At 44.4% G+C, this 15,404-nt stretch overlaps 1 protein-coding gene and 1 long non-coding RNA gene across 5 annotated transcripts in view; one reads left to right on the plus strand and one right to left on the minus strand.

Annotated features, from left to right (window-relative positions):
• Window positions 1–7,764: 7,764 nt before the first annotated feature.
• On the minus strand, window positions 7,765–12,012 carry LOC140915639 (uncharacterized). Its single transcript, XR_012160226.2, has 2 exons — window positions 10,145–12,012; window positions 7,765–9,484 (listed from the first exon to the last, which is right to left on the minus strand). It is a non-coding gene; the product is annotated as an uncharacterized LOC140915639 (long non-coding RNA).
• SLC22A4 (solute carrier family 22 member 4) overlaps window positions 9,963–15,404 on the plus strand; it is a 54,961-nt gene continuing 49,519 nt past the window's right edge. Inside the window, exon 1 of one of the 4 annotated variants that reach the window (XM_073355647.2) lies at window positions 9,963–10,883. In XM_073355647.2, the coding sequence (XP_073211748.1) occupies window positions 10,491–10,883 (393 nt within the window). In that variant the 5' untranslated portion in view covers window positions 9,963–10,490. The other 3 variants (XM_073355646.2, XM_073355645.2, XM_073355648.2) reach the window with 3 other exon arrangements.

Genomic DNA, 15,404 nt, shown 5'->3' on the forward strand with positions numbered 1-15,404 from the left:
GTATGATAATCAAGGTGGGCCATTTCCAGCACAAATCCAGGGTTTAACAAGAACGTCTGAGGAGGGGGGGGGGTTAGGAAAACAAGGGGAAATAGAAAAGGAGTACTTGTGGCACCTTAGAGACTAACCAATTTATTAGAGCATAAGCTTTTGTGAGCTACAGCTCACTTCCTCAGATGCATATCGTGGAAACTGCAGCAGACTTTATATACACACAGAGAATATGAAACAATACTTCCTCCCACCCCACTGTCCTGCTGGTAATAGCTTATCTAAAGTGATCATCAGGTGGGCCATTTCCAGCACAAATCCAGGTTTTCTCACCCTCCACCCCCCCACACAAATTCACTCTCCTGCTGGTGATAGAGTGAATTTGTGTGGGGGGGTGGAGGGTGAGAAAACCTGGATTTGTGCTGGAAATGGCCCACCTGATGATCACTTTAGATAAGCTATTACCAGCAGGACAGTGGGGTGGGAGGAGGTATTGTTTCATATTCTCTGTGTATATATAAAGTCTGCTGCAGTTTCCACGATATGCATCTGAGGAAGTGAGCTGTAGCTCACGAAAGCTTATGCTCTAATAAATTGGTTAGTCTCTAAGGTGCCACAAGTACTCCTTTTCTTTAAGGGGAAATAGGTTACATTGCATAATGACTTAGCCACTCCCAGTCTCTATTGAAGCCTAAGTTAATTGTATCCAATTTGCAAATGAATTCCAATTCAGCAGTCTCTCGCTGGAGTCTGGATTTGAAGTTTTTCTGTTGTAATAGCGCAACTTTCATGTCTGTAATCGCGTGACCAGAGAGATTGAAGCATTCTTACAACTACAATACCCACCTGCGGAAGTGAAGAAACAGATTGATAGAGCCAGAAGAGTTCCCAGAAGTCACCTACTACAGGACAGGCCTAACAAAGAAAATAACAGAAAATAACAGAACGCCACTAGCCATCACCTTCAGCCCCCAACTAAAACCCCTCCAACGCATTATCAAGGATCTACAACCTATCCTGAAGGATGACCCAACACTCTCACAAATCTTGGGAGACAGACCAGTCCTTGCCTACAGACAGCCCCCCAACCTGAAGCAAATACTCACCAACAACTACATACCATACAACAGAACCACTAACCCAGGAACCTAACTTTGCACAAAGCCCGTTGCCAACTGTGTCCACATATCTATTCAGGGGACACCATCACAGGGCCTAATAACATCAGCCACACTATCAGAGGCTCGTTCACCTGCACATCTACCAATGTGATATATGCCATCATGTGCAAGCAATGCCCCTCTGCCATGTACATTGGTCAAACTGGACAGTCTCTACGTAAAAGAATAAATGGACACAAATCAGATGTCAAGAATTATAACATTCATAAACCAGTAAGAGAACACTTCAATCTCTCTGGTCACGCGATTACAGACATGAAAGTTGTGATATTACAACAGAAAAACTTCAAATCCAGACTCCAGCGAGAAACTGCTGAATTGGAATTCATTTGCAAATTGAACACAATTAACTTAGGCTTGAATAGAGACTAGGAGTGGCTAAGTCATTATGCAAAGTAACCTATTTCCCCTTGTTTTTCCTACCCCCCTCCCCTCCCCGTTCCTCAGACGTTCTTGTTAAATCCTGGATTTATGCTGGAAATGGCCCACCTTGATTATCATACACATTGTAAGGAGAGTGATCACTTTAGATAAGCTATTACCAGCAGGAGAGTGGGGTAGGGGGAGAGAAAAGCTTTTGAAGTGATAAACACCCATTTTTTCATGGTTTGTGTGTATAAAAACGTCTTCTGTACTTTCCACAGTATGCATCCGATGAAGTGAGCTGTAGCTCACGAAAGCTTATGCTCAAATAAATTGGTTAGTCTCTAAGGTGCCACAAGTACTCCTTTTCTTTTTTAGTAAAACTCTAAGTTAGCTTTGATAGCTCTTTAGCTTCTCCTAAGCTCTGTACCTCCCACTCAAGAATTGAGGAACCTGGACCTGAACTCTTTTGGCATTCCAGAAGCACAGCTGGTCCTTTGTCTCTTATCACCACCTCATCAAGGAAGGGTGTGAGTATATTAATCAAAACTTTATATTATATAATATCACATGTATCCAATCTAGAACAATATTACAGCACTTGTAACTCTAATTATTTTACCATTTGATTATAATTCCATTTATCTCAGTAAAAGTTTTTAAGACTACATTTGTCTTAGTGTGAGCATCCTGTCATACCCCCGAGGGTCCTTTGCACACAATGTGTAGACTGATTCTGTGACAAAAACCTTACTATCTTCTGATCGGATTAATTGGCAAGCCTATGACCCATACTATCCAAATTAATAATATTAACCTCCTAAAATCAGATGCCTGTGATGGGCCCCATTCTGGGCCTGAAGGGGTTGTTGACTAATATATGCTGACTAGCATATATATATATATATATATATATATATATATATATATATCATATTAATAATAGGTATTAGCCTCACAATATGTATATTACTATGCATTAAGAACCAATAACATTAAGCACAAATATTGTAACAGTGATATAGCCTCAAGTGGCCTATACCATAATCCTATTCACTTATGCTAAGTATCCCATAACAGCTTGCATTTGCTGAAGTGAACATTTGGCATAAGCAGATAGGAAACTTGTGAAAATCAAGATACATTTGTTCTCTGCTTTAGTACAAACTAGGGAAGCATCTTCAAGGGTCAGTATCTGGAATGCTAGTATCCAAAACAAAGATAACCAAGGAACAGAACAATAAATTGGGGAACTGGAACAAATTGATGGGCTGGATTTTAATGACATGTAATGAGATGTGTAACTTGTAAATTCATATAAATACCAACTGAAATGTGTAACTTGGGGAGCACATCTTCTGTATAAAGTGCATGTAATATGGCTGCACAGGACTGCTCTTTGGAGACTGGTATTGTATAGAACTTTTTTTTTCCTGTACCATAATAATAAACCTGACTGACACTGGTAATTTGGTCTCTTGAGTATATTTCATAATGGACCAAAGTGTGGTGAAGCAGTTGGCTATACAATTTATCAGCTGTGTTAGTAAGAGCCTGTGGGCTCAATCAGCCTCACCCTGCTACACTTCCAGTGTCAGACCTGGAGGGAGGAGTTAAAAGGGCTGGACAGTGGCTTAGTTAGGGCTGGTCAGGAAGGAGAGCAGCACTCTGCCTCAGGAAGTTGCATAGGACTCTGGCAGACAGAGCTTCCCAGAAGGCAGGTACATCTGCTACAGGGAGCCCAAGGCAGTTGGGAATGAAAGTATCAGGCAGTGAGTCAGCTCAGGATTCTGTGCCCTGGTATGTTTTTTAAGGTTTGTATAGCAGTGGTTCTTAACCAGGGGTATATGGATCCCAGGGGGTCTGTAAAGGTCTTCCGGGGGTTCATCAACTCATCTAGATATTTGCCTAGTTTTACAACAGGCTACATAAAAAGCACAAGCAAAGTCAGTAAAAAATAAAATTTCATACAGACAATGACTTGTTTATACTGCTCTATATACTATACACTGAAATGATCAATTTATTTTGTAATATATGGTAAAAATGAGAGAGTACGCAATATTTCAGTAATAGTGTGCTGTGACACTTTTGTATTTCTAGGTCTGATTTTGTAAGCAAGTAGTTTTAAGAGAGGCAAAACTTAGGGATACGCAAGACAAATCAGACTCCTGAAAGAGGTACAGTAGTCTGGAAAGGTTAGAGTCACTGTTGTATAGTACTAACCTTCCTTAGCCACTTACATGCTAATGGCAAAGTGCTGCTCTCTGATCTGCATATCCAATCTCCTGACTCCCATTTCACATTCATGCACAGAATGTGCATGGGCAAGAAGAGCTGAACTCTGCTGTGTGCATCTGAGAGTATAATTTGGCCCTAAGGATTTTTGTAAATACACTGAGGTTACTTTACTTCTCTCAGACCATCTGTCAACTCCAGCTGTTCAGAAAGTGCTGAGAATATATGGTAAAAACAAACGCGAGTGGGGAAAAGAGCACAGGGACTTGGTGCATTTGTATTTCACTGATGTACGCCCATTTGTGGTCAGTCCCACATCTGCCAAGTGTCCTGAGATCTGTGTTGGAGGAAAATGTGCTATCTCTGAGTCTGTCCTTCAGAGGTGTCATTATTGTACCATTATGACAGGTTTCAGAGTGACAGCCATGTTAGTCTGTATTCGCAAAAAGAAAAGGAGGACTTGTGGCACCTTAGAGACTAAATAAATAAATTGGTTAGTCTCTAAGGTGCCACAAGTACTCCTTTTCTTATTGTACCATTGCAGCTCCACCTTCAGCTGCTTTCTTCCCATTTCGCCAACACTTTCTTGCACTCAGCCAGCTCCATAGCTGTTTGAGCTCTTCCTTCCAAGTAGGTTTTTTTCCGTTTTCGGCTTTTAACCTACCATTTGTAGGTCTCAGATGCATTTAGAATTTTTTGTCAGTTTATGTGGTGGCTCCTATACAGCACCCCACCTGCTAGTGCAAATGAATAAGTGGGGTATTTGAGGCTTTGAAGGCACAGGCTTCAAACAGCTACACTATTTTGGAGAAAGAAAAGGAGTACTTGTGGCACCTTAGCGACTAACAAATTGGTTAGTCTCTAAGGTGCCACAGGTACTCCTTTTCTTTTTGTGGATACAGACTTACACGGCTGCTACTCTGAAAACTATTTTGGAGGAAAATGCACACAAGTAGGCAGTAAAATGAAGGAAGAAAACCTAAGTGAAGAAGAGGTGTCTGAAGGGGACCTGGTTTTCCTTGACTGCTCCTTTAGCACTTTGATTATCCAATGGACCCACTGACTGTTTGGCAGACTTCCTGCTTCTGATGTACTTAAAATTTTTTTGCTATTAGTTTTTGTGTCCTTGGCTAGTTGCTCTTCAAATTCCTTTTTGGCATACCTTATTGTATTTTTATACATGACTTGCCAGAGGTTATGCTCCTTCCCCCAACTCCCGCTAACTAGGATTTGACTTCCAATTTTTAAAGGATGCCTTTTTGCTTCTGTGACACATGGCTAGAAAGGGTTAAACATCCTGAAAAATAAATTACCCTCAAAAGACATGTGGGGAGATAATGTTTGTGTTTTTACATATGTATGAGTAGGGTCCACAATGTAATCAACAGTTCCTGTCTATACTGTATTCTGATCATTCAGAGGTCAAAAGAAGATCCTAACATTTAAATTAATTGTAAACATGGGATATCTTGGTATCCTTCTCTCTTTGAAATGTACTGTGAATGGTGGAGGAACAAGTGTGACATCCTATACCTTGGGGGAGCGTACTGAAATCCCCCATATTCCTCATTTTCATATAAGCGTGATCTTAAATATAAAGCGTGCCTTGTAAGATATATGGGGAAAGGTTATGATCTGCTGAAAGTCATTTCTCTAGCCATATATGTGTATCATTAATGCATATGAAGTTATAAGGATTGTGGTGTATGGTTGTCACTAAAACATGCTGTAAATTGGGAAATCAGCCAGATATCAGCGCTCCAGAGACAACAGCAAGGAAAGTAACCAACACCCAGGCAGCGTGTCAAACAACCCATCAACAGCCATTGTCCAACAAGGAAGCTACAATGCAATGACTCACCTGCATGAGGCCATACCAGGGGAATTGCTCAACTTTTCTTGGAGAGACTCAGCAATGGGTTGAGAGTTTAGACTGGGTGCTTATATTTTATTTTATTTTGGTTACCACTCTGACTTTTTTCCTATCACTGAAAAAAACAACCTTTTATAGTCAATACATTTGTTTATCTTTACCAGTGAGTTTGTATGAAGTGTGGGGCAAATCTGCTCAGGTTGGCAAAGGCTGGTGTATGTCCATTTTTCATTGTTGAAGTGGTGAACCTATTAATAAATTTGCACTGCCCATCTTGAGCAGTGCAAGACAGAATATTCCTGGGGTACAGTGCTGGGAGCTGGGGGGAGATTTGGCTGGTGCCTTTCTCTGTGTGATTGATGAGTGGCTCTGGGAGCATTCATGCAATCGAGCTGGGTGTGCTGAGTGATTGCAGCTCCTGGAGGGATTGCCGCTGGTCACTAGCAAGGCATTGTGAGAGACAGCCCAGGCTGGGGAGAGTTCAGGGGGCACAGTCTCAGGCTGCATCCCAGTCCCAGGCTGCACCCCAGGGAGATCCCGTCACAACAAGCAAATGGCCTTATATTAATTCAATAGCTAACTACAGGTGATGGACCGCCTTCAAAGTCATGCTAATTACCTTTTGAACTCCAACTTGTCAAAAGACATGAAATTGTATAAAAGATCCTTGGGTCCTAACTCTGTCATCTCAGATCTGCTTAGGCTTCATCAGGGGAAGTTTGAGTCCCAAGACTGAGGTCCCAGTTATGCTGATATGCCCTGAATATGAGATTTGGACATTGGACTATAACCTATGAACTATTTCTGAAAGAACTCTTTACAACTACAAAGCTCACCATTTCTGCTATAAGAAAAGGAGTACTTGTGGCACCTTAGAGACTAACCAATTTATTTGAGCATAAGCTCACGAAAGCTTATGCTCAAATAAATTGGTTAGTCGCTAAGGTGCCACAAGTACTCCTTTTCTTTTTGCGAATACAGACTAAAACGGCTGTTACTCTGAAACCTGTCATTTCTGCTATGAATCTGAACCTCAATGAATCGAACTCATGTCTGCATGTATAGTAATCTTTTAACCATATTCTCACTTTTTTGTTTTTTAATAAAGTTTAGTTTAGTTAATAAGAATTGGCTGTGGTGTGTATTTGGGTAAGATCTGAACCATTCATTAACCTGGGAGGTAATGTGTCCGATCCTTTGGGATTGGTAGAACCTTTTATTTTATATGATGAAATAAGATTTACAGAAATTTTCATCATGTTTTATGTGGGTACCCAGATAGAGGCCTGAGGCTGGATCACTTTAAGGGAACTCTGTTGTTTGGACTCCTGAGTAACCCAGTAAGGTAATAAAGAAGCTGTTTTATGCTGGCTTGGTAAATCTAAGTATTGGAATATCCACCAACTTTTTGGGGAATGTCTGCCCCATTCTTTGCAGTTCACCCTAATTGAGTGACCACAGCTGGCTCCCCACTGAGACTCCGGTCACAGCGTCTTAACTTTTTTAAAAGTCTCTTTTTAGCCCAGGTGGCATTTTTGGTCCTCTTAATGTTTTTTTGGTTTGATATACACATTTAGTTTGAGCCTCTATTATGGTGTTTTCAATACTCTCCATGCAGTTTGCAGATATTTCACCTTTGTGACTGTTCCTTTTCATTACCTTCCTCATTTTAGTGTAGTTCCCTTTTGAAGTTAAATGCTACTGTAGTGGATTTCTTTGGCATTTTTTCCTCATAAGAATGTTAAATCTAATTACAATATGGTCACTATTACTGTGCAGTTTAGCTATCTTCAGCTCTTGGTCCAGATCCTGTGTTCCACTTAGGACTAAATCAGGGGTTCTCAAACTGGGGGGTCAGGACCCCTCAGGGGGTCACGAGGTTATTACATGGGGGGGTTGCAAGCTGTCAGCCCCCATCCCAAACCCCGCTTTGCTTCCAGCATTTATAATGGTGTTAAATATATTTAAAAATGTTTTTAATTTATAAGGGGGGGCGCGCACTCAGAGGCTTGCTATGTGAAAGGGGTCACCAGTAAAAAAGTTTGAGAACCACTGGACTAAATAAAGAATTGCCTCTCCGGATGGGTTTCACGACAAGATACTCCAAGAAACAGTCACTAATGGTGTTTAGAAATTTTATTCCTGCATCCCATTCTGAGGTGACATGTATCGAGTCAATATGAGGAGAGTTGAAATCCTCCATTATTAAAGCATTTTCTGCCTTTGTAGCCTCTGTAATCTCCCTGAGCATTTCACAATAACTGCCTTCATCCTGGTGATGTGGTTGGTAGTATATTCCTTCTGCTGTACTGTTTTTGTTCAAGCATGGAATTTCCTATCCATAGAGATTCTGTGGTACAGTTTGTTTCATGTAAGGTTTTTACTTTATTTGACTCTATAGTTTCTTTCACATATAGTGCCACTCCGCCACCAGCACATCCTACTCTGTCATTCCTATATATTTTGTACACTATATTGTTACCACATCCCATTGATTATCCTCATTCCACAATACTTATCCTCATTTAATGCCAGGCACTCTAGTTTACCCATCTTAGTATTTAGACTTCTAGCATTTCTACATAAGCACTTGTAAGTTTTGTCAATATTCAGTTGGTTGCCTATATGTGTTAGGTTTAAATGGGACTCTTTTACATTTGACTTCCTCACTAGCTCCTCCAGAACATTGCCCCATGCCTATGGTCTATCTGAGCACCCTGACAAAAACGCAGGCCACTAGGCCATACTATAAACAATTACCTCAATACACTGTCTGGTGGTTAACCAGAGGACACTGAGCCCAACTGCAGCTTGCCCAAGGCCACTTGAAGGAAGAGAGGCCGGTGGCTCATTTGGAACTTGTTTGTTTCTTTTCTTCTCTGCCTTCACCTGTTTTTGTTTCCTCTGAACCCCAAGGAGTAAGCTGAAGGAACTCAGCCAGAGCTCAGAGTTCCCATTCTATGGACAGAGAGGTTAACCACCCCAATCTGGATGATGAGATTCTGCCCTTCGGAGAGTATATTACCCCATCTATCCCATGGAGGTGCTGCAGAGGGCCTAAGTCCTTGACAAGGGCAGAAAGGATAGCCTTCTGGTTAAGGCAAAGGAGCAGGTGATGGAAGTGGGCTGAGTTTGTGGCATTTGTAAAGCAGGGATGAGGATAAGAGGGGATGTAGAGGTGGTTGCAAAGCTAAATTAAAGGGATGTTTGCAGAGAGAGCTGAGATCAGAGGCTCAGGGCTATATAAGTGCAAAGCACTATGAATAAAAACAGCCACTGACCTTATACAAATTCAGCACAGATTTTTTTAATTTAAGGGGAAAGAAAATCTAAGCTTCCCCTCAAAGCTCTCACAGAACTCCAGTACTGTTTGCACAGCCTGTGGCTATTGTCTCTGCCTGCCAGACCAGCACTTCCAGCTTCACTTTCTCTTCCAGGCTTACCGGGGAGGCAGAGAAAGAGAGAGAGAGCCTCCTATATACCTTTGATATCTTGCTGTGACAGTCTGAATGATATGAGATTTCATAAACAATTCCGAGGGAGCTTTTAAAGACGTCACTGAATGGCACATAGCAAATCCCCCTACAATGGAGAGACTTTAGAAGCAGCTTTAAAGTGAATCCCAACAGATTCCCCTGCGGCATTCTCCAGGAGGCAGCCTTTTGAAACCAGGACAATCTGTGCGGGGGCATCAGCATCGTCAGCAGCTGTAGGAGGGGGTTCAGTCTACTTCTGGCCGAAGCTGTAAGGATGCTGCCACTAAGTCCAAAATACCTCAGAGGAGCAGTTTTGTTGCCTTTGCAATGCAGCAGCTGGAAGACCGCATCAACCCCATGTCCTGGGGAAAATACCAGAAAAGATACCATGGGATCCCCTTACAGAAGTTGTACACAGGGCTCACCCTTTCCCCTGTCCCAGTGGTGTCTCTGCTCTGCTCCAGCTCCCCCTCAGCCTGCCTTAGAGGGCTGCCCCCAACCCCCTGCACCTCCCACTCTGCCAGCCCTAGAGAGCTCCCTCACCCCCTGCAGCTCCCACTCTGCCAGCCCAGGGGGGGCTCCCTGATCCCCTGCAGCTCCCACTCTGCCAGCCCTAGAGAGCTCCTCCCAACCCTCCCTGCAGTTCCCCCATCAGCCTGCCCTAGAGAGCTCCCTCACCCCCCTGCAGCTCCCACTTTGCCTGCCCTAGATAGCTCCTCCCAACCTTCCCTGCAGCTCCCACTCTGCCTGCCCTAGATAGCTCCTCCCAACCCCCCCTGCAGCTCCCACTCTGCCAGCCCTAGAGAGCTCCCTCACCCCCCTGCAGCTCCCACTCTGCCAGCCCTAGAGAGCTCCTCCCAACCCTCCCTGCAGTTCCTCCATCTCTGATGCAGCACGCCCAGAGGTGCTGGGGCTAGAAACTTCCAAGCCTAGAGGTGCTGGGGGGCTCAGCCCTGGCACAAATTAAGCACTGCCTCCAGGGCTGCCCTGCCCCACACCCCTGCAGCTCCCCCGCTGCCTGCCTTAGAGGGGTCCCCCCAGCCCGGCATCTCCAGGTCCCCTTGCTTGGCTCCCCCGCGGGCAGACTCCCCGGCGGCAGAGCCCGGTGTCCCGGCCGGGAGGGGAAGACACAGGAGGAGGAGGAGAAGAAAGCGCGCCCGTGCGAGCGGGAGAGGCAGCGGGAGGGCACGGCTCCGGGCAGAGGGTTATCCAAGGCGAGGCGGTCCCCAAGCCGCGGCCGCACGGGAGAGGAGGAGCCAGCCGGGGAGACCCCACCTCCGCGGAGGTGACAGGCGAGGCCGGGTGCGGAGGGCGCCGCGCCTCGTGTCCAGACGGTGCCGTGCGCGCAGCTGCTGGGGACTACGGGGCATGCGGGACTACGACGAGCTGATCTCCTTCCTGGGCGAGTGGGGCCCCTTCCAGCGCCTCATCTTCTTCCTGCTCAGCGCCAGCATCATCCCCAATGGCTTCAACGGCATGTCCGCCGTCTTCCTGGCCGGCATCCCCGAGCACCGCTGCCGGGTGCCCCCCAGCGCCAACCTGAGCCGCGAGTGGCTCAACGCCAGCATCCCCCGCGAGCTGCAGGGCGGCCGGGAGGGGCCCAGCAGGTGCCGCCGCTACCGCCTGGAGTCGCTGGCCAATTTCTCCGCGCTGGGGCTGCAGCCCGGCCGGGACGTGGACCTGAGTCAGCTGGAGCAGGAGAAGTGCCTGGACGGCTGGGAGTACAGCCGGGAGATCTACCGCTCCACCATCGTCACCGAGGTGCGCCCGGGCGCGGGGCCGAGGGAGGCTGGCCCGGCGGGGATGCGGGTGCCGGAGCGGGGGACGTGGTGTGGGCGGCGCGGTGCCCGTGTTGTGTAATGCGCTCGCCTGTGGCCGCATCTCCTGCCCCGCCGCCCTGCCTGCCGTTCCGGCCGGGGCCCTCCCGGGCAGGCGTGGCCGCTGCGCGAGTTCGTCCCTGCGGTTTAGCTCTGCCGCCGGCAGCTACATGGCGTTCCGCACCCACGGGGCTGCGCCTCCGCCTCGCAGCGCCGTTGTCTTCAGCGGTGAATTTAAAAGCTGGTGCAGGCGATCTCCTGCCCTTCCACGCGGCCTCGGACACGTGCAGACATTGGGTGTGTTTGTAGCAACGCATGCGTTCTCTCTCTCTCACACACACACACACACGCGACAACACTATAAAGCAACAGCAGTCACGCCAGGGGAGTTGCAAAGGGGTGGCACGGAGATCCGCAGCGTGCAAACTGTTGCTAACTTCCTTCCTTCCCTATCCCCAGGCCGGCACTGTGCTGCTTTGTGGTCTGTAGTCCGTGATCATTGTTGATTGACATTTTCATGCCTTTTATTTCAATTAAAATGCACGCCCTAGAGTTTAGTTCTACAACAGAAGGAGCGTAAGCAGTGTGGTGTAGAATCGGAGCGTTGCAATAGTTAAAGGTGTCATTCAAGGGGCGTTTTCATTTTTAAAAAAAATGTTTTCTTCATCCTCAAGGATTTTATAACTTGGTCCCAAGATATTAGTTTGGAGCTAAGATTTGGCCGTATGGAATTACAGACTATAGTCAAGCCAAACATGATGGTCTTCAGTTACCCAAACACAAACTGTTTTGAAGATCCCATCAGGACTTGGTTTGGAATAAAACATAATAATAATCTTGACGCCACAAGCAATTGGTTCTTGGAACAGGCGATTCTGGAGGCTTGTTTTGATTATTCAGTCCTATTATTAGTCCAGAGTAAAATGCTGTGAAAACATTTTAATTGTCCTCTTTCCCTTCTTCCACCCTCTTTATTCTGGTAGCCTAGCAAGTGTTTCAATTTCTTGATATTATTGGTTGTGTTGTTATTCAGATCACCCCTTTTGCTACCTTAAACTTCAGCTGATAAAACTGAAATCTAGGGTGAAATCCTGTTCCTGTTGAAGTCAATGATTCTTTTGCTAATGGCATCAGTGGTGCCAGGATTTCATTTAATTGTTCACTGAACACTATGACTCATAAACAAGTCTTATGACATTGGTTCTTGAGAAACCTTATGAAACCCACAGACTAATCGATTATTTTTCCTGTAGATTGTCATAAATTGTTTTTCATGGAAAACAAAAAGCAGTTAGCAACAGAATAGTCAGAGCTTCTAGTGTAGATGAAAGAAGTTTATGCTGGCTCTCATGTTTTAACCCATTTTAGCAGACTATACTTTGGAGCTACCATACTATGAGGACGACACAGTGAGCTATGAAGAGTCATGCTAGTAGGTGGTGTAGTTGCTTAAAGAAACCCAGTCAACTTGAAAATCACACTTGCCTCAAAAATTTGTACCCATTGTGGTTACAAATAAGACCCACTTCTGAATCCGACTCCATGGAGGCAGACCACTGTGGCCACATAGTGCCCCTTTGATTTCTGTATAGCTTTACATGGACACAGCATTGCCCATGCACAATTAGTTGCAGGGTAGAAAAATATTTATTTTTCCCCAGTCTGATTACTTGCGCATCTGATAGCACTTTAGCTGGTGTAAATCTGGCTGTGTATAGTCAATATGATGTCCCTTTCAAGTTGTAGTGTCTGGTGTTGCCAGTGATGAGCTGCCAAAATCTTAACAACTGGTTCTAAAAGGGCTTCTAAATTTAACAACTGGTTCTAGCGAACTGGTACAAACTGGCTCCAGCTCACCACTGGGTGTTGCTAAGTTGCTCTGTGTTGCTAGTCTCTGTGTTGTCTTAGTTTACTTGTTATCTGTCCCTGGCTTCATCCCCATATCCATGTTGACATGCTCTCGGGGTTCAAAAGGTTTGGCACTGACATAGGAAGGCTTTAAAGAAAATTCTTTATTTGGCATTGGCTTACAGCAATTGCCCGGAAGCCTTTGGCTTTCCTGACCTGACTTGGTGGCCAGTTCTGAGTCTAGCTGACTCGAAGTCAAAATCTTTATTCGGGCATTATATAATGTTACAGTTCACTTCAAAATATTTCAGTTATAGTAAATTGACAGCAGAATATTTTTAAATTGGATTTAAACATTGTTTTTTAAATTGGATTTTAAATCCCTTCCCTTTTGCCTCTTTAAAATGTGAAAAGAGGAACTGAAAGAATTTTTTGCAGACTTTTTCTGATTATCTTCTGTGTTTAGAAATTACAAGAATTTGAAGTTTGGTCTTCATTGGCCTTGTTGGAGGAGGTTTTGAGAGTCTCTGCTGTGATTGTGAGCTCACATGGCTTAACTGAGACGGCTCTGTGCCAAATATGTGGCAAAAACTCTTTCTCCATAATGTCTATTATACTAAATAAGTATTAACAGACAGACCAGTAAGCCATTAGCTGTAGTGTTACAATAGCACCCAGAAGACCAAAACAGATTGGGCTCCTACTTGGATTGGCACTGTACCGATGCATAAGTGAACAGGCTGACTAAAATCCCTTCCTCTGTTAAATGCTCAGCTTTCATTCTCTTGGTTATGTGTTGTAATTTCACTAGTCATCTGGGCCGAGATCCTCAGGTATTTAAGCACCTAGCTCCTATTAAAATCAGTGGGAGTTACACACTTAAATACTTTTTGAGGAGCTGGGCCCTAATTGCAATAATCCTTCAGGCTAGATGAGACCTGCATTTCCAGTGTGTGGGTTGTTTTTTAAAGCAAAAATTTTTTATTTAGGGAAGAAGGGGAAAAAAAGGACACAAGTCTAATTCTTTTCCTTTGCAGGTCAGCTATGAAAGGGCACTTTCCATCTTGGTAGACCTTCAGACTGACTTAAGTCAATCATTAATTCCCATTCTCAAGTATACTGTATGTGTAGTTATCTTTAAACCGTTGTTTGTTTATGTAAAAGCTTAGTACCTGAATGAGCCAAACAGACTTTGGTTGTTCTGGTGTGGGCACTCCCAAATTCTGGAAGGAGAGCCACTTTGGTCAGTCTCCCTGTCCTGCATCAAGGGTTAGTCTGTATCGCATAAATCTATCATCTGTCACTTTGTAATGAAAACCTTTTCTGAGTGGAGAAAGCTAACTGGTGTTTGTGGTCACTGGATTAATGCTTCCTGCAAGTATCTTGTAGTATGGTTGACCAGGAAAATCACCTGAAGTGCTGGCAATGCTGCAGGAGTCTTCCTCTTATTTAGGACAGGAGAAAGGAGTACTGACAGGAGAAAGGAGTACTGTAATGAGAGCCAGTCTCCTTGCAGTGCCAGGCACCCATCCACTTCCCTCAGCTTGTTAGTTTTCAAATCTCATGTCAGCATTGGGTTAGGAAGAACACTGAAATATAATGACAGGGAATCTGGCACCAAAGCGTTCTTAGTTCTGTCAGCGTCATTACAAAAAAGGTTATTTGTTTATCATCTAGTGGGAATGCTGCTAGTGTCACATAGGTCACATACTGACGGGTTTCAGAGTAGCAGCCATGTTAGTCTGTATCCGCAAAAAGAACAGGAGGACTTGTGGCACCTTAGAGACTAACCAATTTATTTGAGCATAAGCTTTCGTGAGCTACAGCTCACTTCATCGGATGCATTTTAGTCTCTGAGGTGCCACAAGTCCTCCTTTTCTTTTTATAGGTCACATAGACATTTATTTAGGTTTTCCAGGTGTCCTGAGACAATGGTAAAGGACAGTCACTCTCTCTAACACTGAACAAGGAATTTTATTAAACGGTAAGAAAACAGTTTTCTCCCTAAAGCTACTTTGCATGACTCCGCCTCTTTCTTATTAGCTTCCTGTTATGAAGTTAAAGAAACACTATGCACATCTTCATACCTGCCAGTGGTGGTGGTAATGTTGGAGTCTTGCTACTCCAAAATGTGATTGACTTCAGCATCAGCAATGGTCCTTTATGCTAAATGGAGGGATGGAGAGTATTACACTTGCTAATTTGAGCCAATATGCTTTTTCTGTTCAGACTAGTATTAGATGGGGAAAAAAACCCCACCCTTAGAATTTACACTGCAAGAATTGTCCAGTTGATACCACACTTAGATTTGCTTTGACAAATCAGAGTACAGTGGGTGCAAGAAAGGTATTACTAGTTTTCTTTACAAGCTTTTTTGGCAGATCAATTTATTTATGAAAGTCTATTTGTTCCTGGAGCGCTTGCACCAATGTAACTGCCAGTGTGGGGCATTGTGGGATTGATTCCGAAAGGCAGCAACAGTCGATGTAAGCAGTGCAATGTTTACACTGACACTATGTCGATCTGATTACATCAACAGAAGTGCTACACCCTTCATGGAGGTGGAGTTAAGTCAGTGTAATGGCCAAGTTGCATAGGTGGGAGCTACATTTCAGTG

Source organism: Lepidochelys kempii, chromosome 8, assembly GCF_965140285.1.
Source record: "Lepidochelys kempii isolate rLepKem1 chromosome 8, rLepKem1.hap1, whole genome shotgun sequence".
Classification (NCBI taxonomy): domain Eukaryota; kingdom Metazoa; phylum Chordata; order Testudines; family Cheloniidae; genus Lepidochelys; species Lepidochelys kempii.